This window comes from Sitodiplosis mosellana, unplaced genomic scaffold (assembly GCF_009176505.1).
Source record: "Sitodiplosis mosellana isolate CC-2019 unplaced genomic scaffold, AAFC_SMos_1.0 Smas_scaffold_52, whole genome shotgun sequence".
NCBI lineage: Eukaryota > Metazoa > Arthropoda > Insecta > Diptera > Cecidomyiidae > Sitodiplosis > Sitodiplosis mosellana.
The window spans coordinates 406,170-430,897 of NW_022595294.1; the positions used below are offsets into that span (position 1 = coordinate 406,170).

General features: G+C 35.8%; 6 protein-coding genes across 6 annotated transcripts; 2 read left to right on the forward strand and 4 right to left on the reverse strand.

Moving 5' to 3' along the window:
* Positions 1-1,433: 1,433 nt before the first annotated feature.
* On the reverse strand, positions 1,434-3,733 carry LOC129570291 (structure-specific endonuclease subunit SLX1 homolog). Its single transcript, XM_055449841.1, has 4 exons — positions 3,588-3,733; positions 2,842-3,153; positions 2,505-2,699; positions 1,434-2,043 (listed from the first exon to the last, which is right to left on the reverse strand). Exons 2-4 carry the CDS (start codon positions 3,082-3,084, stop codon positions 1,690-1,692), a joined length of 792 nt encoding a protein of 263 aa, XP_055305816.1. The 5' UTR covers positions 3,085-3,153; positions 3,588-3,733; the 3' UTR covers positions 1,434-1,689.
* Positions 3,734-3,801: 68 nt separating this feature from the next.
* Positions 3,802-6,990, reverse strand: LOC129570290 (BRCA1-associated protein). The gene is made up of 5 exons (XM_055449839.1): positions 6,566-6,990; positions 6,216-6,480; positions 5,853-6,023; positions 4,465-5,280; positions 3,802-4,332 (listed from the first exon to the last, which is right to left on the reverse strand). Exons 1-5 carry the CDS (start codon positions 6,636-6,638, stop codon positions 4,023-4,025), a joined length of 1,635 nt encoding a protein of 544 aa, XP_055305814.1. The 5' UTR covers positions 6,639-6,990; the 3' UTR covers positions 3,802-4,022.
* A 689-nt stretch (positions 6,991-7,679) lies between these two features.
* Positions 7,680-11,053, reverse strand: LOC129570282 (45 kDa calcium-binding protein). The gene is made up of 4 exons (XM_055449830.1): positions 9,798-11,053; positions 8,862-9,214; positions 8,330-8,661; positions 7,680-8,017 (listed from the first exon to the last, which is right to left on the reverse strand). Exons 1-4 carry the CDS (start codon positions 10,097-10,099, stop codon positions 7,940-7,942), a joined length of 1,065 nt encoding a protein of 354 aa, XP_055305805.1. The 5' UTR covers positions 10,100-11,053; the 3' UTR covers positions 7,680-7,939.
* Positions 11,054-11,944: 891 nt separating this feature from the next.
* LOC129570309 (pectin lyase-like) lies at positions 11,945-13,982 on the forward strand. The gene is made up of 2 exons (XM_055449865.1): positions 11,945-12,361; positions 12,893-13,982. The coding sequence occupies exons 1-2, from the start codon at positions 12,349-12,351 to the stop codon at positions 13,828-13,830; spliced, it is 951 nt and encodes a 316-aa protein (XP_055305840.1). The 5' UTR covers positions 11,945-12,348; the 3' UTR covers positions 13,831-13,982.
* A 1,678-nt stretch (positions 13,983-15,660) lies between these two features.
* Positions 15,661-17,387, forward strand: LOC129570299 (uncharacterized). The gene is made up of 2 exons (XM_055449849.1): positions 15,661-16,010; positions 16,070-17,387. Exons 1-2 carry the CDS (start codon positions 15,997-15,999, stop codon positions 17,190-17,192), a joined length of 1,137 nt encoding a protein of 378 aa, XP_055305824.1. The 5' UTR covers positions 15,661-15,996; the 3' UTR covers positions 17,193-17,387.
* A 4,060-nt stretch (positions 17,388-21,447) lies between these two features.
* On the reverse strand, positions 21,448-24,074 carry LOC129570297 (probable cytochrome P450 6d5). The gene is made up of 3 exons (XM_055449848.1): positions 22,674-24,074; positions 22,047-22,304; positions 21,448-21,714 (listed from the first exon to the last, which is right to left on the reverse strand). Exons 1-3 carry the CDS (start codon positions 23,797-23,799, stop codon positions 21,542-21,544), a joined length of 1,557 nt encoding a protein of 518 aa, XP_055305823.1. The 5' UTR covers positions 23,800-24,074; the 3' UTR covers positions 21,448-21,541.
* Positions 24,075-24,728: the final 654 nt, after the last annotated feature.

The window sequence follows — 24,728 nt, forward strand, 5'->3', positions numbered from 1 at the left end:
GTCGAAATCTTACAAGCAGAAATTTATACCGAAACTCAAATGAAGCAAGAAAAAATTGTAAATCGACGTCATTCTGCGTGTTTCAACTGTAGGTTGCTTCGCAATTGGATTCTCGCAGTCTTTCACTTGGCGTACATTCGTTAGTATTCGGTAACTTCATAGGGTTTGTCATGTGTGCGCACTGTTCATAAAGTACAATGCGTTTCGCGTGCCAAAAATCGGTGCGAGTGGCGTGCGCGCTCGTCCATGAATATGAATGAAAAGAAAGAGAAAACATAAGAAGATTGGAATAAACAAAACGCGCGATGTGCGAGTTTCTATGCAAATCACTTAGTGTTCCACATTTCTGTTTTGAAAATGAGCCGTGTCGCAGCGTTTTGACTTCCGCGTGACAGTGCCAAGTGTTTGAAAGCATAAAATCAGCGTTGCCCATTCATTGCAACTCGATAAACGGCGGGAAAATGGCAAAACACCTCTGGAACGACCACAAAAGCACTTGGCGATTTAATGAAATGGCTCGGAGTTTATTTTGTGCAAAAATCGAAAATTATTGCTGGGCAAAGTAGAAGAACAAGGTGGAAAGTGATCACAAAGAAGAGTAATCAGTTTTCACGGATAATGAAATTTCGTTCAAGAACCATCGACGATGATCCATCGTGAAATGGTCAGTTAAAGTGCCATCAAAGACTTGTATCTTACTATCATGAATGCTGGAGCCGCTCATTAAGAGCAAACAATTAAAATGTCTCGTCTTCCCAGACTTTCTTTCTGGCTTAACGACTCAATTTTAGAATAACAAAAGGCAATCGATCGATTTCTCGCATTTTTGTTTGTTTTTTTTTACACACGGAAAAAACGACGAAGTCGAAAGTGTGGCGTCACATAAAACAGCTCAGCCATCCAGTGATTTATCGACACATTGTGTTCTATGGCTTTATTGCCATTGACTGACTCAGATTTCACCTTCGTGCTCATTCATCACCAAATACCCATACGTTTCGATAAATGACGAGAAAGAAAATGAAAATGAGCCGATCAATGATAATAATAGTATCGTATGATTTATTATCATTTATATATATATGTGATTATAATCATTTCTCTTGAACAACTTCATCAACACATTTTGCCACACAAGAATGATTTTGGAAGTTTTATTTTTCGAATTTAAATCGACGTTTTTTGATCGAATTGGATTTTCATTTGAATTAATTATTTTTTTGAAATTTTTCAAATATTCTGGGCTTCTGCAATGGGCTGTTGTCAATGGTTTTTGTTGGGCCGAACAATGTTCGATTGACTGAATTACGACCTCATCAGTTTTCATTGAAAGCTGGAAATGTGACAATTTCCACAGGTTAACACGGATCATCATGGATTTTATTGCTTTCGAATGGCATTGAATTACAATACGAATCAAACCCAAAACACTGTTTGAGTTTATTTTGGGCATTTTATTTATTTCAGTGATTATCATAATATATTGAACAACATTCATTGAACTTTTTTTGAAACACATGCAAAAGTCTGAAAAATGTTCTTAACTATTAGATGTATGAGTTTGTAATATTGTGATGGGAGTGCCGTTCACACCTCTTTATTCTTGAAGTGTGATTTTGTCCAAAAGATCCATACGGTCGGCATAAACTCGTTGAAAAATAGAATTAAGTACGAAGAAGGTGTGTAAAATCACGATTGATCGTCATCGGCTAGAACAATGGCATCGGAGTAGCCTTTAAATTTGCGCACCACGTCGCTCCAGAGCATCATTTGATGGCATTTTGGACATGATCCATTGATTGGTACATATTCGCCTGGCTCCAGAAATCGTTTACTCAAGCATATCAAATGGGTGGCCAGAGTACAATCCGAATTTGTACAGTTGACACGGTCGGTTTCACCTATGAATCTATCACAAATAATGCATTTGACTGGGCTTTGAGATCCTAGTTCATCATCAGCACAAGAAAGTGCCTTTTTTGGCTTCTTCAACACGATGTGACCTTGTCGAATTAATATTTGGCTCGGCGGCAATTTGGTCATCTGGAAAATCAAGTGAAAGGGTAAAATGAAGACTTTTAGTGTTTTTAACGTGACATTTTTGACAGAATGAAAGTCGTAATGAACAAGTCTTTTTAGGTAGTAGAAGAGAATCAATTAAATTGTAATTTTGATGTTAATTGAATGAGCAATTACTCGCGCTGGAACTATAATTACCCATTCGATTGGCTCATTTTGAACGTATTCAAACTCAAATGTCAGTTGAGCGAAAGAAATCGCTTGAAGTTTATTTAGAATGAAAACTTGAACTTGGGTTTGAATGACTATCTTTTTTTAGCTAAAGACAGATGTAACCTTGATCATTAAGAGAAAAAGTAATGTTCTAAATCAGCGAATAAACAATTGGGTGTAGACAGAAGAGACTAAACAATGCTCTAAATGCAAATTGGTTTGAATGAAGCAGAATTCACAGAAGAAGGAAATGCGAATAAAAAGTCACTCACCGGAAAATCACGAGCAAACTCTGGAGCCAACCATCGTACCGTCAGAGCAAGTCGATTCCAAGGCGGTGTTCGCAGCATTTCAGTCAGGATACGGAAATTGAGATCAAAAAAACTTTCGCCCGCCTTTCGACGTTTCAAATCATCCATGTGCCGCAATCGACGGGATTCTTTCGGCTGTTGCCAGGCCCATTCAAACTGTGGAAGATTAAATAAATTGATGAAATGTTGATTAGAGTTAAAATTGTGAAGCAGCCAATTCCATGGCATGTAGGTCAATTTTGTTGTTGGGAAAACAACATAAATATTCGAAGAAAAATAAAATTATTCACTGTCTTACTCGCAACGCCGAAATGTTATTCGGAAATCCATGAACGATCAAAACCATTTGCCATGGTCCTTTGTCACTAGTCTTCTTGGCACCGCCATACATATTACCACGATTGTGTTGAATTATCCGTCGGTTTGGATTCACCGTGAAGCCAATGTAGTTTCTATTGCGAAATTTTGGATTGTTACTCTGGCTGCATAGCAAATAGACACCGTAGAAATAGCCTTTGTCTTCTAGGATTGGATTGTTCATGATTTAATTTCAGTCGAAAGAGCGCAGTACTTCAATTGCCACAGCAACATACAAATAGTTCAATCTTATCTAGTGGTCAAAAAAGATTTTGATTTATTTTTTCAAAAAAATCATGGAAGAAAAACATTTTTGCTCGTTTGTAGAAAAAAGTTGTTGTTAGCTCGAAAAATGGTTTGTGTTTGTTTAAATGTTTGTAATTGCTTGTCATTGAAAAAAAAAATTGTGTCGTCCACAGTTTGTGTCTTTGCTCAGTTGTTTCAAAGTGTCTTTTTGCGATGGCAAATCACGAATTTAAATGGAAAAATTCTAGTAAAAAATGCACATCAATCAATGGACAATTGATATGTTTCAATGAAAAATTCTCTTTTTGAAACAATACCACAATCATTACAAATGCAACCACTTTTTTCTATATAGAGTTTACCATTACCAACCGGAATTTCACATTCTTCGCTCAAAACTTCCTATTTTTCCAATGAAACTGCACATTTTTCAATACATACCTTAATTTTTCTTCCAAATAATTCCATTCATCGTCGTCAACCCGTATTCCGCATGCAAAAATGCTCAATTTATTCACAAAACGTGAAATTTCAACACAAAGTCATGCAAACACTGAATAAAAACTACGAACAGCTGATCAAATGACATTTGCGCTGACATTCGCGCCAAAACCACCAAGTGTCAACAAACAGCAAGTCAACAATCGTGTGTACGTGTGTTTGAGTGTATTGTATACTTTATTCAACTCCAGCTGATTACAATTGAACAATTTTTAATGAGAATTTATTTTTCTATCGATTTTCCGTGTAAATAATTTTTCATGAGAATAAACAAAACAACCAATTAAGCAATAAATATTTGTTGGCTGACTTCAAAAGCAGGGGAAAATGATCACAATGAATGTTGTAAAGCTAATTTTGGACGAGCTGTTTGGATTACTTCTTCTTCTGTCGTCCCTTTTTCGAACCAGATGCACCAGATGTGGACGGTGGTGAAATGATGATCGAAGTGTCGTCGATTTCATCTTTCAACTTTGAATTGGCAACAACATTTTGAGCCTCCATATAAAACATGAGATCACGGATTTCATCCTTCAAGTCGATAATTTCCGCCTCTTTTTCCGTTTGGTACTTTTTAAACTTTTCGTCCAGTTGTGAACACTTTGTTTCCCAACCACTTTGATTTGATCGCAGGGCTTTTATCATTTCTCGTTCGTCGTTTAGCTCTTTTTGGCAGTTGGTTAACCTGGAAATGAAGGTAGTTTGCATTAGAATTGACCGAAAATTCTATGAAAATTGAAAGAAACTTCATTGAAAAGTGATTTTTTTTTTCCAATGAACACTTCGTTCATACTAGAACCAAAGACATTCGACTCACTTTGAGTTCAATTGTGCCAATTTCCTCTCAACATTTGTCTTCTCCTTGCGTAACGTTGTGTACTTCATGTCCAAATCGGTAAAATCGGTGATGATCGTATCGATTTTCACTTGAAATTGCTTTGAATCGGAGTCAATTTTGCTCTCCAGTCGGGCCAGCTTCTCTTCGTAGTATTCGCGCTGTTTTTGTAGTTGAGATGTTAAGGCGTATGTGAATTCGAGTTGAAGTGAATCGATTTTTTCATCGCTATCGGCACTTTCAGCGGTTGGACTTTGTGTGTGTGCCACCAATTTACCGTCGCCTTTGCTCTGCAGCAAACGATGTACAAAATTATCACCAGCATAATCCCAAACGCGATTTGTACCCAATTGCAGTGCGTAAGTGTGATTGGTGGCTTTGTAATGCGAGGCGGCATGACCACCTTGGTATCGACCACAACCAACATGACCGCAAATTAAACAAATCCAGAGAGCTTCAATACCTTCACATTCCATACAGACCGAACTCTCGGCCAACTCCGGTGTTTGCACACAACGACACACAGGACATGTGGAATCACCCCATTTGATTAAGCAGTTGGAGTGGAACGCATGATTGCATAGGATTGTGAGAACACCATCGACACTTTCATCCATTCGCTCGAGGCAAACCGGACATGTAGGCAGCTCTGTGTGACCAAACGGTGGCAAACCATCCTCACCCCAAACCACATTCGATACCCAGACTGCGTGGCACATTGAATCGGGCTCTAGTGAGTTGTACGGGATACCGTTGAACGTTTTGTAGAATTCCACAGCCGATTCGGTCGAACGGAATCTATGGGAAGAGGGAGGAAAAGTAAGTAAGGCACACACAAAAGAGAAAAATGGAGATAAAAACGTGAAATAATAAGAAATATTAGATTTTTTTTTTTCAAATAAATGGATGAGAGTTTGAATTAAGGAAAATGTCAAGAGAAAGGATAAAACTCTGGCCAAAAACAACTTAATAGAAGAAGGAATTGGAAATATGAAGAAAATTCGACTAAAAATTGACCATTAAGTGCTACTGAGCCAACAGCTAGAAGGAATTTCAATTGGACAAAGCTAAAAAATACTCAATCACTTAGATTTTAATGAAGCCGCTCGCTATATCAATGCAAAGCTGTGGCTATGGTGACAATATTTTAACCAATGTTCTGAAATCGATTCATTTTTGATTGAAAAAATAAAAAAATATGAAAATTGTGACCATTTTTCAGTACAGACCACAGAAAAATAATGCAAGTGACAGTCTTTTTTAACAGATAAACACATAAAACAGTGAAAAAGTCGAAAAAGTCTAAAAAAAAATTATCAACAATTCTTTTGTTGTTTTTGAATAACCTCAAAATATCCATCGGCACTTACTCAAGTAAAACCATGAATTGATTTGGTGTTCCGTCACGAATGATGCGAATGTGTTGAATGGTCGAATGACACGGTGCAACGAAGTTCAGAATATCATGGCAATTGAGTGTAGCTGGAACGGCCAATAAACACAGCATTTTCGATACATCGTCGGTGATTTCAGTGCGTTCACTGCAAAAAAGCGGAAAGAATAATCAAAAAAAAAAAAAAATATTTCATCATACTGCATCACATTCTGCTGCGACACTTCAATTTTCTTCAATGGATTGTTTTTTCTGTCTGTTGTTGTCAAACAATTTTCAATTGTTGCCTAAAAACTCACAGCCGAAAAATGTATTTTTCTTCCTGAATCATAACACTTACTTTTTCTTATAAATATGCATGATGCCTTTAGTGACTTCAACGAATGGATTGCCGTAGAAAAAGCCTTTTTCATCGATGGTGGTTTTTGCGGTGTCATCAGTCATTGGTGTTGTTTCACGTGATCCGGACGGTAAAATACCTTTTCCATCTTTAGCATCGCCGTCATTTTGTTTGTTTGTAAAATTTTCCACCGTAATTTTGCGCGGTTGACGCTGATCGTTGTGTGGATTTTGTCGCACACAAACTGCAGCCGCTCCTTTACTATCTAAATCACAAGAGAAAAACATTTTTGTTCTGTTGCTTTTCTACTGTTACAGCATTGACACGACAACGCGCAACTTGGTACTTACTCTTTGTGCCGTCCATGGCCGTCGACAAATCGATTTCGAATTTAATGTGACACAACGAAACCAAAATGGACATTTGAAACGTAATAATTTACCGTTTCGCGTTTTCTTTGTGTGTTTGTTACTTGTTTGGTACACTTATTTGTTTTCTATCTTTGTGCCTTACATACATGTGCTTTGTATGTGCGTACGAATTGAGTTACGAATGGAAAACCGGGCACTGTTTTCCATACACAACTTAAAAATTTTGTTTATTTAATTAGTCACTTTTGTTTTTCATACACAATTCATCTATGTAATGGATTGGGTGCCTTTTTTTTGGTTGCCTAACATTTGTGCAGTAAAATTCACGGACAATTTTTCGCCAGTGTGAAATTGAGCAAGTGACGTTTTTGCGTCGTCTTTGTACATTGTTTTGATTTGGTTATGTGTGACATGCTATGACTGCGTTGTAATGGATTGTGTCGAATGTCAAACGTCTAAAATGGGATCAGTTTCTGGTGTTTCGTCAATTGGAATCGAAATAATCGGTTGAAAAAATGAAATTTTTTTTTGAACATTCCTGAGATTCTGGCATTTTTTCTAAGGATTTTTTTTTTATTCTTGGAAAATTTTCATTTTTTGTAACGCCTAACCTCTTTTCTCCATAAATTAAACATTTGTTTCATTTTCTTCTGTGTTTGATTTCTTGTCGCTTTGACAAAACTCAATTCGATGCAAACAACATTGAAAGCAACGTAGTTGACTTTCTCACTAGATGGCATTGATTGAACTCACTTGAAAAGGCTTAGTTTTGACGAGAACCACTTTTTAGCTTATGTTCAAGTTTAGACAATTCGATTGGATGATTGACGATTTGTTTGTTGTTTGCATATTCTTTCGGTGTTTTTTTCTTACTATTTTCATCGCGAAATTTCTCTATTTGTAGAAATGACTCACGTTGAGAAATGCCAAAGCAGCTTTAACTAATAAAAACCATAAAATTTCGATTTGACTATGTTATGCAAAAGAAATTTGGAAACTATATGAATACTCAATTGGAATTGAATTATTTAGATGAAAAAATTCAATCACTTTTAAACATAAAACCAGCGGACCAAAGAAAAAGAAGTTGACGTGTTCCTAATTTCGATTCATTTATTTTAAATATGTAAATTTTCATATAAAATACGTATCTTAATGTCTAAATGCAATTGTCGAGTATTTGGTGAGAAGAACGATTGTAAAATTCCAATTCCGTGTATTTAAAGTGAGAGTCTATGCGTTTCAAAAGTCGATAGTCAAGACGGGCGGAATGCATTTGATAGCATCGGCAGCTAACAAACTACTACGTAATATATATAAAATTGAACACTTTGGTACACGATCGTCGATAGTCTATCGGAAATCATCGTGAAATGTTTGAGCTGAGTTGATCATTCGTGAGGCCATGAACACGTTACCGGCTTCTTCCAACTGTTTGAAAAGAGAGAGAAAAATAAACTGGTTGAAAAGGGAAGCGGAAATGCATAGCTCATTCTTTTAATTTATTCATGATTAATGGCTGATCATGACCAAAGAAATATTGAGAGAATCCAAGAAGTTGAAAGAGTGGAATCGTAATTTTCCAAACCAAAAATGTTTCCCTTGCTAATTTTCTTCTTAATCTTTCCAAATGAAGTGATTTCTATTAAATTTTTCTGGTCAAATATCAATCATCGGTCAGAAGTATCGAAAAATCCAATTAAATTTAAACTGAGAGCAAAAAAGTGAACTAAAGTCAATTACCTCACGCAACGAAAGTCGCTGGTCTTTGTTCCGATCGGCGATGTTGAACAAAATAGCCGCTTCTTGAAGAGCGTGTCGTGGATGTTTTGGACTGACATAAGACAATAATTCAGAACGATCGGCCACACCATCGTGATTTTTGTCAATCAATCGCTTGAATTCCTCCTGTCGCTGGAATGTATTCTTTTCAATCATGTACTGACGCCACTTGTCATCCAAGTCATCGGCCACCACATTTGAAAACTCATCCATTGTCAAGTGATCGTCACCATCCTCGTCAAATTGACGCAGTAAATCATCGACTAAGCTTAGCAAATTGGCGGCACTTGATTCTGAAATGGGGAAAAAAATGGATTCGAAGTTGATTTATTCAATATTACATATTGTATTAAAGAATGATTTTTTTCAAGATTTGAACAAGAAATGTCTGTGCACTGCAACAGTATGCCTGTTCTCTTTGCACAAGCTTCACTCTAAAGTACAAAAGTCTGTGTTCCAGTACAGGAAAAGTAAGTGAGTAAAATTAAATTACCTGGATGTTTAAAAGCCAAAAATTCATCCAAAGTCAAAGTGTACGAATCACTTCGAGCTGCCTCATTCCACAGAGCTTTGTCACGCATTAGCAATTCCTTGGTTTTTCGATCCAAATTCGAATTGCGCTTTCGGTCGACTTGACGAATGAATGCATCGTCGTAGCCCAACGATTTCAGGAAGTACACGTAATATTCATCCCAAGTGATGAGACCATTTCGAGGCGATTGATCGATTTCGGAAAATAATATTGGATTATTTCGAATGGACGCATCGATATGCTCACGAATGCGACGATTTATGTAGCGTGCCAGCTCTTGGAGAGACAACAAAGCATCGCCGTCTAAATCAGCCCTGGGAAAAGAATACATTTGAAGTAAATGGTTAGCAAACACATGTTTTTTAGTACAGAAAAACTTCTTAACGCCTACGTTAGGTAATGAAATGTTAAGCTACTAAAGCAAAAAAATTCTAAATCAAAATGTGACAAAATTAGTTCGTGAAGGAAAGAAAATTTCATTTCAGAAGAAAACGAGAACAAATGAAAAAAACATTATCTTAAAAAAGAAAAATTTTCTTTTTCTTCAACATTTTTCCTTCTATTTTGCTCGAAAATGACTGTTTCACCGAAAATAGAGCAAAACATCGCAATAAAGGAGAGAAAAATGTTCAAAAAGACAACATTTGGCCCATATCAATCACATCAACTCAATCAAAACATGGAAAAAGGTCCAAATCTCGATCACAATGTCAATGCTCCCATCTCTGCGTTTTGCATAACAATCCACAGTATGTATGCATGCTTGCGGTGCATTATCTTGCGTTCTTTCTTTTCAATCTATCTCCGCGCGTGTTTACTTTCTCCCGTGGCTGCATCTCGTCTTGTCTGCCGCAAAATCAATAGCGAAAAAAAGCAGCAACAACACGAAACACTTACTTTTGGAATGCATCGCGTAGAATGTCGGTGCGATTGTTGGCGGTGGATAGGTCGCGAGCTCGTTGCAATAGTTTTTGTTCGTTTTGTCCCAAGCCGTTAGCATCATTATCCAAATCAGCGATACCATTCGCACGCTCATTTACAATGGTTTCCACTTTGGTTTTATGCGATTTTAATGGAAACGAAATGCTCAGCACGACCATAATAAACAGAATATAAAGGCAAACGGTCACAGTCATTGTTGTGGACCATTGTGGAATTGATTTCAGTAGTTTAGTCAGTTTATTTATGGGAATCTTCATTATCTCGGCACTCGACACAAATTAACACTTTATGAAAATCACACCGAAATGCACATGAAGCAAATCACAAAAAAATCGATATTTAAACATTCACAATGCGCTTTTGACCTACGACAACACGTAACTGGAACACGGTCGAAATTCGATGCACAATGCAACTTTCTAACTCTTGTTGTCACCCACTGTTTTACTTTAGCCGAAAGAAAAAAAAACGAAAAACCGAAACTTGTTAAATCAACGTTTGACAACACACCAAACGAACACGACGACAACTAAACGAATGAAATCAAGCAAATGAAAGTAAAACTAGACGACTAATAAACTTCAAACTTGATTTTCAGCCGAATGAATCGAATAAATCGACGTGCTGCCTACTGCAATAGACTTCGTTGTCGTATGCGTCTGTGTTGGCTCCAGTGTGCGCGCATTCACTTTTACCTTTTCGGAAATCAAAGTTTTTTTTTGCTACAATTTGCCATACACAGACACTTTGTCTCTGTCTCTCACTCGCGACCGCTTCGCTGCTACTATACACATAGAGACGTATGCTTATGTTTGGGTTTGCGATTTGTCGCGTGTCTGTACACTGTGTTTGCACACATAGCAACGGAACAGCAGCGGTTGTGATGACGGCGTCAAAGGTTCCGATCATGTTTACTTTTATGCACATGCTTTTGTTTCGGCCAATTCCGTATATTCACAACCAGTCCCCACCATTCGATTCACACTTTATCCGTATCGATAGGTTTAAGATGCTCTCTGCTGTACTCTGCTCCATCGGTTACGGCTTCTACTTTAGTTCAATCAATTTAATACGGTATGAACGCTCCACAGGTTTCGTGAGAAGCAATTTTACGGTTTCGCTACTGGAACATAACTACATAATCAGCTGGTCAATGGTATTGAATTGGCTGCTTTTTAGAATGAATGAAGATGCGAATCATATTCACTGAATTGAGACCTTTGGCAGAAGAATATGCGAAAAGGTGGTGGAAAAAAACTTTTTCGAAGAAAAAATGGAAAAAAAAGTATCAAGTAATAGTTCAAAAGTAAGTAAGCATGAAAAATAGCAAACTTTGTACCTAACGAAGAAACTACGGAGCCAAGTACGAAGAAAAACCATGTACGAAGCAAAAAGAGAAACACCAAATAATTTTGTCTTCACAAAGTGGAATGGAAAAAGCAGAAAAACATTTGAAAGACGAAAAAGAGGAAAAAGGGGAAAGCAAAGTAGAAGAAGAAATGTAAAGCAATTTCATTGTACTAGCGAATGATTTTGTTACAATTTGTAGCTTGAAAATTTCATTGAATCAAATCACTTCAAATTGCCACATTAACCTAATGGTAATTACAATGCTCTGAGGCGATCACGATTATTATTTGATCGAGTTTCTTTTGCTCCGAGTCAAATAATATATTGACATGAATCTATTTCACTGCCAATATTCGGTTTTCTTTTTGTGCTTATTAATTAATGGCTATTCTACTTTGAGTTTTAGACCGAAATTTCGTTTTTTATCGCTTTGGACTACTAAAAATTCGTTCAAATGAATACTTCTGTTGGAGACAATAACGTTTTTCGTTTTTTGTTTAACTTTGTTCAAATAAAATTGAGATTTTGCACAGAAATCGCCAATAAATTTGTATAGAGTTGATAGACCGGTTGCCCAACGCGAGCTCTCGTAACTGCCAGAGAAATATTGATTCTTGTAGCTTCTGCGGAATTTACATTTTAAACGAATTCCAACATGTATTTCAAGTTTGAACGACTTTGTCACCATTAGGTTTGCTATAGATAGAATGTTCTGCCACAGTTTATTAGTTTAAATTTTACTTTCTCACCAATAGAATTGGTACTACTTATTTTATAGAAGAAGAAAAACAAAATAAGCAAAACGAATATACACTGTATATTATACAGCACAACTGAAACAATTTTTTCTCTAAAGACAACTTGTGCGTGGGCGATATTCACATTTAACAATGGAAAATTAATGAAAAAAAGACAATATGGAGAAATTCAATTGAATTGGACACCTCTGTTAATTACGGAAATAATATTTCAGTGAACTATTAATTAACGACTGAAATACGTTCTCTGTTGAAAAATCTGTTGAATGACATGCGATTGGAATGTTTTCGAATCCAGCTCTAATTGAATTTCTCGTTATGGAATTTTCAATTTTGTTTTTATTAGTTCAACGTTCATCGCTCTGGTGACGGCTGAAAAGCGAAGAACAGTGAAAACAATGACTATCTCGGGTACGTAGCAGCAGAACGCGCATACGTTTGTTTTTTGGTCATTTTTGAATTTTACATGTGGCGTATTCAAGGGAACCTCTCATAAAGATATTGAAATTTTTGACAAATTTCACAACTGAAAAAAATCTACCCTATTGTCCCGCTCGTTATTTTATTTATTGATCATTATCATTCGTACGTGTTTGAAAATATTATGTTTGTTCTGCTTAATTAGAAACCTTACATTCTTTTCAGTTATTTCATGCGATATTTTGGTATTTAAAGGCAGAAGGAAACCAAACATTTAATCAAATTTTTCCGCAGCCTACATCGTGAAACATAATTTACTCCAATATGAGGTCTTCAGTATCTCCATTCAATTTCATTGGGGTGTTGCTTGGTCTATTTCTCGTGGTGCACGGTTAAGACACATGAAAATTAATTTTTTTTTCTATTTTTTCCCCATATTTGCCGTGCGGAGATTCCACAATTTTTTTCTTCTCAAAATAATAGAAAAACCCTTCACTAACTAAGATTTTTTTCTTCTTCCAGAAACTTTGACTGCTTATCCAACGTCACGGCTAAAAGGAATGGTAGGATTTGCGAAAGCGAGTGGTACTAGTGGCGGCTGGAGCGGCAAAGTGAAGCTAATCAATAACTTGCAGGAACTCATACAAAATGCTAAAGATAACCAACCCATGGTATTGGTGATTAACAGCAATATCACAGCCACAACTAAGACCAAGGTTAATCTGGGATCGAATAAGTCAATCATCGGTTCTTTCGGAAGTCGCACACTACACAATATCCATCTGCGTGCGACCAAAACTTCGTCAAATATCATTTTCCAAAATTTGATTTTCAGTCATTCGGCTGGCATCAAGGGCAACGACGATATTCAGCTGTATCTAAACTACGGCAGCAAATATTGGATCGATCACTGTTCATTCATTGGTCATAAGTGGAGCAAAAACGATGGCAGCCTGGATAAACTCATCTATATCGGAGACAGCGCTGACTTCGCCACAATAAGCAATTGTTATTTTGGCAACCACAAATATGGGCTGATCCTGGGACATCCGGAGGATGACAATAACAAAGCATTTGAAGGTCATCCGCATTTGACTATTTGCCATAACCATTATGAAAACATGGAAGTTCGGGCACCTGGTCTTATGCGATATGGCTACTTCCATGTGTACAATAACTACATCGACAAGTTCCATCTGGGCTTTACGCTGGCGTCCAACGCCAAGATTTTTTCTGAGAAAAACTATTTTGAAAATGGAAACGCTGAGTTGGATGATAAAGGTAATGGCTTGTTTACTGATATTGGTAGCTTGCAAAGCATTAGGAAACCAAAATCACCGAAGAACAAGTGGACACCCGGATCCAGTTATAACTATAAAGCAATGACAGCAGCAGAAGCAAAAGCTTTTGCAACGGCTAACGTAGGATCAAAATCTTCTGAGCTGGTTTTCGGTAGCTAAACTTTCACTTTCCACTTTCAAATTATGTAATTGAATACACTGAATGAATACACACGTTACTGTTTTTAATGAAAACTTTGTTTTATTTTTACTAAATTAGATTCTTCATATATTCGTTTTGGTTATTTTGTTTGCTATCAAATTGGTAGCACCAATAATACTATTGGTGAAATTTCGGTCTAAAAACTCAGAGCTTGCCATTCCATTTAACCAGAATAGCCATGAGCTAATAAGCACACAAAGAGAAACGAATCTTTGCAGTGAAATTGATTTATGTCAATCTATTCGATTTCTGGGTTTGACATAGTCAAGAAAAAGTATCAAAACTTGATGCTATCAAGTAGAGCAATTTATAGAGTGTTATTACATTGAATCAAATCCATGGTGAAAAGAAAGAATGAAGAGGAATGTTGTGATGAACGGGTCGAATTTGGTGAGCAGCACATTGGAAAAGACCTGGAGTTCTCACCAGCTTCAAACGTACTGATGCCAAAGGAAGGCATTCACTTGAAATTCCGCCGCAGATAGAGCGATTGTGATATTTGCTCCGTTTCAATACGTAAAACTCGAACACCATTTGCAGCTTTCGACATATTTGATCTAAAACTTGAAGATATTCATTTTTCTAAAGAAAATAAAGGATCTTTCCATCACATACACATGATGATCGATCCTAATTCAAGGATAGAAAAAGGTTTAGCTAATAAAATTGAATTATTTGAATCGACGGACCGCGATTCATTTGTGTGTTTGAGTTAGTTGTATTGTAGAAACTTTGTATTCAAAAAATGAACATAAAATATGAGAATGGTTTTAATTTGAAAATATCCGTTGAGTTGCAATAGCAATGCTCAATACGTCGTCATAAGCAATTAATACTCCTTTGACCATCGTTAGGAAATGTCTATAGTGTGTATAATATATGATCAAAAGTAATAGCCTTACCCGTGTGGTTTTATTTCCTTCGACACTTAAATGATAAATGGACACCATCGCAATGAATTCATTGACAACTTTCAGGCGTTTTCCATTCATTGAACGGATTTGTGTCATTTGAACACACAATGGGTCAATGGACAATGAATGTGTACCAGAGCCACTGAAGACTAAAAGTTGGATCGAATTTATCTGGGTTGGGATAGTACTTTTCGTCTCTTTGCAATGAAAATGCCGGAATGAAAACGGAAATTCTTTTCTCTATTGTTACATTGGACCCTGGGTTCTTTTACTCTTTGGTACATTGCCTGGTTAAAATCGGGACAACTGGATAGTAGTATACTTTTGTACATTTCGTCCAACCTAGGGCGAGGGGGGACAGGCAAATGTATGAAATCCGCGCGGGGAAGGACGCAAGGGAAAATGTTACCGCGCATGTGCGGAGGGGAAAGTGGAAAATATTTATCAATCATGCACATGCGTATGTGTGCATGTCCACTTTTTCCACTTTTCCCCTTTGCTTATGACATGAACGAACAAAAGCGGCATAAGTATACATTAAAAAAAAACCAAAGAAACGAAAAATAAAATGATTTGAGTTGAAATTAAAAAGACATATCTGTACTATGAAATAATAATTAAAAAAAATGAAAAAAACAAAATAAAGAAAATGTCGACTGAATGCACAGAAGGAATTTTTTTCGACTGAATCAAATTCATACATATTCATGTCGATTGAACTATTCAAAAATTGCGCAGTCAGCAACAACCACAGCATTGTTTACCATGTGGGGGGGGGGGGCTACGTCAAAAGTATCATTGTTTCTAATAAATTGTGACAACATCAACACAGTATTGTTATTTCTTTTTGCGATTCAAGTATAAATTATATTGCTTTAATTTAAATTAATTAATTTAATTAATTGTTATTTTCAACATTCAACGAAATTTCTTTCAAAATGACAAGTAAACATAAAGTGATAGTAAAGTATTGAAAAATGAGCGCCTGTATACGATACATAATCTTATGTGCAAATGCAATTCAAGGGGAATCATCACAAAATCAGTCGGAGATTTTCAAATTAAAAATCGATCATTTTGAAGATTTATTCGATTGGATCTCACTAAAAGATTTGATAGCATTGGGAAGAACATGCAAACGAATGCAACAAATTGTCGGTTACTATTTACGAACTAATTATCCAGCTATTTATTTGGAATGTGGAAGATATGGTATTTATTGGGTAAATAGTAAGATTCGAATTAATGGTTTGGCATCATATATGAAGAAGTTTCAATTCAGTTTTTTGGATGGATTCGACGTGGCTCCAGACAGTAGTCCTTGGGAGATAACGAGAGACCGTGTTCCGTATATGAAACCCAATCGATTCAATTGGCTCAATGAAATTTTACTGAGGCGAGTTAAATTGACCACCAATGGAATTGCACGCATTAAACCGATTTTGCATAGAGTGGAAATATTAAAATTAAAATTCTCATATTTTAGGGATCAAACAAAAGAATTCTATGAAAATTTCCTTCAATTTTGTTCAAATCTAAAACATTTGTGTATTAAATCTGGAAGAGATAACATCGTTGGCATTGATAACAAATGGCTACTACGAAAGTATCCAATGCTTGAGCATTTAGAGTTGGTTTCAAGTCCTGCGAAACCAATTATTGAGTTGGAGACATTTTTTAATCAAAATTTAAATATCAAACATTTGGCATTGAATGTTGAATTCCTTTTAGCAAATTTAACTACGATAAAAAATATTCAACACAAATTCAATGTTATGAGCATTTTTTTCGGCATATGTAGAAATAAATATGCATTGGCTGGAGATGCTTTAAATGATTTGTATGAAATGGGAAGGTTCATGGAATTGCATGTATATTATCGTGCATTGTGTTGCCCATTTGATAAAACCTCAGTTGATGAATTGATGTCGTACCAAGGACTTACAAAATTGCACACGAATCACTACAAAAACAGTGTTGATCTGTCCCCCTTGAACACTTTGCAGGAACTTTGTTATTTTGGGAAACGTTCTTTAATTACAAACGTGCAGGTGCTAGCTAAAAGTCTCATTAATCTGGAAATCATTCATTTTTTGAACGCTGAATTAAGTGATATTATGCCATTTATTCAATATTCTTTGAAATTGAAGAAAATTATCATTTATAATTTAAAAGTAAATGAAAATGTCTTAGATGTAAATATTCTGGATAACGAACGAAAAACATTGATTACAGCAAGAAAAATCACAATATATGTCGAAAGAGATATTTATTTGGCCACAAAAAGGACGAAAACTGGAACTAAATTGAATTTTATTGAAGTAAAATGCGGAGCATCTTTGAATATCAGACATGATTTTGATTATAAGGACGATGCATATCAAGATGAAGAATTTTATCACTAGTAGAATATCACTTAAAAGTCCAATAAATAATTTGTTTATGTAATATTTCATAGATTTGTCTTAAAAATAAAACAACACGTATAAAAATAATACATTATTATTATTATATTTGGCACCAACTATGTTAACAATTTGTTTATGAAACAATACGATATGCATTGGAAATGTAAAATAGCCAAAAAAGTTAGATTAACAAAGGCCCAAAGCAGAGATGACTAAGCGCACGCTCAGTAGCGTATTCAGCAACTCAACTGAGAGTCGTTTTCTGCTCTGTGCGTTTACACTCACTTCGTTATGAGTTTATGTGCGCACTCTGACTTTGTTGTTAAGAAATGTGTGCGCACTCTAATTCTGTTGCCTATTATGGTTTATACACACATATAAAGAGTTGAGTGTGTATTGTCTTATTCTTTTCTTTGTGTTTCTTTCTTTGTATATCCTCTCTATTGTTTCTTCGTTGTGTACGAGTGCGGTGTAGCGCACTCCGTTGGTGCGCTTATACTCTCTTCATGGAGTGGGTTTGTTTGTGCTGCAGCGCAATATCGCACTGAGCATGTTTTAAGCACGCAAACTCAGTGTCCGTGCGGCCGTTGCTCGGTCACTCGGTGCGCTTCAGTCATCTCTGGCCCAAAGAAACAAAATGAGTGTTAACTTAAATTGAAACTGTTTGCATGAAACTGGGCCCTGTTCTACATTAATTATCACATTCATTCATGTTTACATCCACTGTTTCCTTAATAAAATCCTTCTGTTGACATATATCGGCGAAGGCAGCCATACCGTTTCCTAGAAAATATTTAAAAAAAAAAACAATATAGAACATAATTCGTTAAGAGAATAATAATATAGAGATACACAACTTTTCATAGTATAGCTCAACATCCCTATGAATCCAACCACTTGGCCCTATCATCATCTACACGCACTAGTGGACAACCTGTAAACAGTTTTAATTTTTTTTTAATTTTATTATTATATTCTGTAAAATATGAAAATGAAATTTTAATAGTGAGTAAAATAGTATCTATGAATAAAAATAAATAAAAACTACCTGAATCTCCTGGTACCATGCGATTATTCACCAAATTTACACAAATGACTTTATCGACTGTTTCATCATTGAGTTTACACAAAATTCTTTTATTTTCTGGTTCCTTGTCGGCTTTAACTTCCCTCATGTATTCAGTAAAATATGACGAGTCAAAATCTTCCAATTTTGTTAGAGCTATGACTCTTGCTCTATGTCGTGTGTTTTTTTAGTATATTTTTACTCTCTATTTTTGGGATATTTTGTACAAAATCAACTGGATTTGGCAAACTAATAACACATATGTCGTTTTCGTAGTTCGGTTTGCCTCCATATTTGGTATTACATTTCAACACTATCTTTTTCTCTCTAGATTCAATTTTCATGCCGTTCGTTAGAAAAATTGTAAATTCCTGGTTGGCTTTAAAACAATGCGCAGCACTGATTAACTATACAATGTATACATATAAATTATATTTAGATTGAGAAAAAAAAATAGATAACGTATTGAATCTCTTTTTCGAGAACCAAACAGTAGAGAAATCGGATAAATTATTTGTAGCGGAATCTTTTCTCTATGTTTTGAAAAATAATTTGGAAGAGAAAAATTTGATTCAAAAAAAACAACTCAAAGAAAAAACAAAATGTAATCATTTCAAATAAAAAAGCTAGAAAAATTCCGTTATTTTTTTTTTTGTATGTAAAGAAGAGAACATTTTTTTAATACAGTATTTTGAAATATGAACTTAAAAAAGCATCCATTAAATACCAACTATGGATGGAGAAAAAATGAGTACTTACATTTTTATTTGTGATAGCAAACCCTGAGCAGAAACATTGAATCAAATCCACGGTGAAAAGAAAGAATGAAGAGGAATGTTGTGATGAACGGGTCGATCTACATCAATAGGATATTGATAGAATATTGATAGAATCAATTCATTCAATTGAACCTGATCGCTTTGAATAGACACGTGCTAAAAACAAATTGTTATGGTTTATGATTAGAATACCCGTCAAAACGATTGATAGTACATTCAAAACATCGCTCTTTTTTCTCATCGCGTATTTTCTAAATATATTGAACGAAGTATTCACATAACAAATCATTACTTAGCACAATTTGATATGATCAAATTCACTCAAACCATCGTCAATTGAATTTCAAGCGTCAGTTATTCGCCGACTACCGAACTGTCAACACCGAAATCTTTTGTTGTTTATTTTCGAGTACAACGCTTGCGTTGTTATCATTTTCGATCATTTCAATTTATTTCTACGTAAAATATCTATATTCTTACTGGCAGCGTCACGAAGTGCCTTGCCATCGTTTCCGTTCGGAAATTTTACCAAGAATTTCAAGGAGAAATTGTCAGTTGGCGACAGGGCCTGTCCCAGATAGGGCGCAAGTGGTGCGCTGCACCACGGCGCTAGGGCGCCGAAGGCGCGCGAGTGCTGAAATTTGTGCAAACTGGCGCTCAATTGCTTGAATTATACAAAAAAGAAAAATTCAGGCGTCGAGAGCGCCGAATGCACCAAAAGCATTTGATCAGCTTATATATATATTGAAGTGCCACTTGTATTTAAAGCACTTTTTACCAATTTAAAAATATTAAACAATAAGATTTCAGTATTTATTCAACCGACTACAAAATATATTCAGTTATTTTGAGCACCCTTTTCCATGTAATTCTCAGTAAACATGTGTATTCAAGCGCTATATTTTTGGAATGACAAAATTTTTTTGTAGTTTGCTCGCAGTAATTTATAATGTTTTCAATAAATCTAAAATGCAAATTTTCAGTATTACATAAGACAAATTTCGTTGGATTTTATTCGTGCCTTTCGAAATACACGAAACACCATGAAGTTCATAATATGAACGATACACACAATAGCGTACAGAACTTTTCTAACAAGAAAGTTACTCGTTTTGAGACGATTTTGAGTCTATTTCATTTCATCCTAAGAAAAGAGCGCCCTGGCAATTTTGCACCAGGGCGCAAAGAGCGCACGGACAGGCTCTGGTTGGCGAACACGTTGATGAGTTTTATCGCAGCACCACGGAGCTATTTATCGGTGTTTATGGCTTATTTCGACCGACTTTAATCGCTTGCAGTACGGATTTTGTGCGAAATATTTTAATCAAAGATTTCAATAATTTTTTCGACCGCGGTGTTTATGTGGATGCAGTGAATGATCCACTTTCGGGACACTCTGGAAGGTGACAGGTGGAAAAATCTTCGTGTTAAATTGACACCAATAAAATGGGGCGATTTTTTTCGACACTACTGGATTGTAAAAACCCGCTGCAAAATTACGTGGAAAATGTGGTCGAATCGGGAGAAACTGTTTGGACGATGTATTTGACCATGAGGTAATATTTCTTTCAGGCATGAGAATAGGAGAAATGTCAACCAAAGTCGGAATTGCTTCGATGCTTCAAAAATACAAAGTCGAACTTGGTGTGAGCAGCCTTGAAATTCCGCCGCAGATAGAGCGATTGTGATATTTGCTCCGTTTCAATACGTAAAACTCGAACACCATTTGCAGCTTTCGACATATTTGATCTAAAACTTGAAGATATTCATTTTTCTAAAGAAAATAAAGGATCTTTCCATCACATACACATGATGATCGATCCTAATTCAAGGATAGAAAAAGGTTTAGCTAATAAAATTGAATTATTTGAATCGACGGACCGCGATTCATTTGTGTGTTTGAGTTAGTTGTATTGTAGAAACTTTGTATTCAAAAAATGAACATAAAATAAATGCGAGAGAATGGTTTTAATTTGAAAATATCCGTTGAGTTGCAATAGCAATGCTCAATACGTCGTCATAAGCAATTAATACTCCTCCATCGTTAGGAAATGTCTATAGTGTGTATAATATATGATCAAAAGTAATAGCCTTACCCGTGTGGTTTTATTTCCTTCGACACTTAAATGATAAATGGACACCACCACAATGAATTCATTGACAACTTTCAGGCGTTCTCCATTCATTGAACGGATTTGTGTCATTTGAACACACAATGGGTCAATGAACAATGAATGTGAACCAAGGTCATTTAACCAGCGCTTAACATTAGGTAAAAGTCTGCCAAAAAATGTATTTAAAAAATAAAGGATTCAATCCGATCTTCAAGCATTCCATTCCATTTTAATCTGTCTATCAGAAATCTGCACGACCATGTGCGACGTTAAATTTTGATTCAAACTCAAAATTTCTTCATCGTTGCCCAGTTTATTTGTAAAATTGTAGAATCCACAATTCGATAGTGTCGAATCTCCTGAAAGACATTAGATTGCCGTTAAAAACTAAATGTGTCTCTTCTGAATCTTCAAATTAATTCCAGTAGTGGGTGCTAGAGTAACACTGGCGGGTGAGAATTCCAGCTCTTCTCCAATGTGTTGTTCGCCGAGTTCAACGTTGTACTTTTGAAGTATTGAAGCGATTCCGACTATGGTTGACATTTTTCCCATTCTCAATCCTGAAAAAGAGTTTTTAAGTTCTCAAGTGAAAAAAAATTCTCTGTAATGTCACGTAACTTGTTACATTTGGCATTACATTGCGTGTGTAATGTTAGAAAATCACATTAATAATGTTAGATTTCTGGCATTGCCGTTAATGTTAGGTAACATGTTAATATTGTAACGGACGGGTCAAGTAATAGCTATTACAATTGTAACACATTACCGGTAATGCTAAATTTTGGCATTACAATTGTAATATCATTACTTTGGCTCTTCGTTACAATATTAATGTGTTACGGCAAAATGTAAATCTGTATTTTGATATATATATATCAAACATCGAACTCACCGATACATGTGCGTGGCCCGGCTCCGAATGGAAAATATGGCATGTCAACAATGGTTTTACCATTTCGATTCTCATAGGAAAAGCGCAATGGATCGAATTTATCTGGGTTTTGGTAGTACTTTTCGTCTCTTTGCAATGAAAATGCCGGAATGAAAACGGAAGTTCCTTTCTCTATTGTTACATTGGACCCTGGGATCTTGTACTCTTTGGTACATTGCCTGGTTAAAATCGGGACAACTGGATATTTGCGCAGCGTTTCTGAAGGAAGAAAATCAATAAGGTGTGAAGAATGTAATGTATAACTCAATCGAAAATCGATCAGGCCTGCGCATTACCGATTGAGTTGGGAAAAGCAATCATCAATCGAAAGAGACAAAAACACACAAATGTTACTGATAATGCTTTAGATCTTAAAATGTCTAACGACACGCATATCAGTAAAGCGACAAACAAAAATAGTATCCGAACTGATATTTAATCGATAATCACTGTTATCTTATCAAATTGATAACCGGAATAATTTATAAATTTGCAAGGCAAGTGCTTTTGGCTGGAATTTGATCAAAAATTCAAACCAAACATTCGAAAACCTCGTATTTTTGCGATTAAATAATACTGACAACTCACCATCAATACAGCATTCCAAATATTTCAGCTCATTAATTGATTCATAAGTGAATTGGCCGTTGTGTTGAGCCAACACCGTATCGATTTCGTCTTGAATTTTTCGTTGAATCTCCGGACTCTTGGCCACTTCATACAAACAAAATGACATGACACCCGATGACGTTTCAAACCCAGCTGCAAAAAAAACGAACGATTGTGCGACAATCTCTTCAAAGCTCAATGATTTGTTGTTATCGTTCGTAATCACTGTTTGCCAGTCGTCGTCTAATTGAACAGTGCCGCTATTGCGCAGCTGAACCAACAATTGGAAAAAGTCTTTACGCACGATATTATTTTTCTCTCTCAATTCAAGTGTTTGTCTGACCACGTCAAAGAGGAAATTTTCAACTTCCCTGTCTAAGAAATGCATGCCTGACCACTTGAGTAAATTTGGATTTAAATTAAAGCACAGAAATCGAAATGCATTTGACTTAGTAAGATCAAACATTTGACGACCATATTTTCGGAATGCATTATCCGGGTCAGCAAAGCAATCAATATCAATGCCAAATGCCACCGATGCAATGGCATTTGTTAAATAACAGGCAGTTACTTCACGAAATTCGACTATTTCTCCCGATTCGGCCACTTTTTCCATGTAATTTTGCAGCGGGTTCGTGCAATCGAGCAGCGTTGAGAAAATCGCTCTCATTTTGCCCGATGTAAATGTTGGTGTCAATTTAAGCCGAAGATTTTTCCACTTGGCACCTTGCAGAGCGAATAAATGCGCCGAAATTGGATCATTTGCCTCATCCACATAAACACCGTGGTCGGAAAAATTATTGAAATCTTTAATTAGAATGTTTCGCGCGAGCTCCGGATCGCAGACAACTAAAGTCGGCCGAAACATTCCAAACATGCCAATGAATGGCTCCGTAGTGTTGCGATAGTACTCATCAACTTGTTCGCATAATGTCGTCTTCTGCATGAAATTCTTGCCGAAATTTCCGAACGGAAACGATGGCGTCACATATGGCACTCCACAGCGTTGCCAGTATGAGTACAAATATTTTACGTAGAAATAAATCGACAGCAATGATAACGCGTACACAGCAAGCGCTGTGCTTGACAATAAACAACACAACATTTAAAATGGTTTTCAAATGTGATTTTTCTAAAAGGAAATTATTTAATTAAGTCTTTTAAAAAAACACAGCAACTAAAACCGTCTTTTAAATCAATTTTCGAAATTCAGTTCACTTTGCTCAATGGACACTGATTCACGACTGAATAATCACAATCAATGTGAAGAGGTTTATATCTTTATTTTTCTCCTTCTTTTTCCTTATCAAACAAGCGCGCAATTCTTTGTCCAGTCAATTATATAGACAAGGTTATCTCAATCTTATTCTAATGCGTGTTAAAATATATATATTAATTTCATCGAAGCTAAGTCAGTGTTGTACAAAGATAAAATTTAGATAGATAAAATAAGATAATATCTCATCTTCATCTAAATTATTTTTTTGATTTTTCACAAATATCCAGAGCTCATGAATCGCAAATTCAGTTCACAGTACAACTCATTTTAATGAGAGCCACAGCGCTCGTGTGCGATGATTTTCAAATACAAACTTAGTTGTGTGCGCACACCCCTCACTTACTTATCCTTTGCTTCGTGCGGATTTCCGCTCGGTCGAAAAAATAAAAAGAAGTTCTACATAGCCGAAATAGGTAAACTCTTTTTTTTTTGAGAAATTGTGAACTGTTCGTCGCCCAGCGCCCACGACATTTTGATGCATTGCGCTACTCACAGAGTTCACTCAGTGCGATTCTTAATCCCTGCAAATATCTTATCTAAATAAATTTCAAGTCCTGTTGTACAACACTGTGTCAAGTCATGGTAATGTTATCTCACCTCTGTTTCGCAAAATAATTTATAATCGGTACAAAATATTATGATGATTGTTCATTTTTCGCTATCTTCATTTGAATAAGTATCTCATTTCTATTCAATTCCGTCTTTTTGGCGAACCGTTTATATGGACGCTTCGATAGACAATTCATATTTGATAT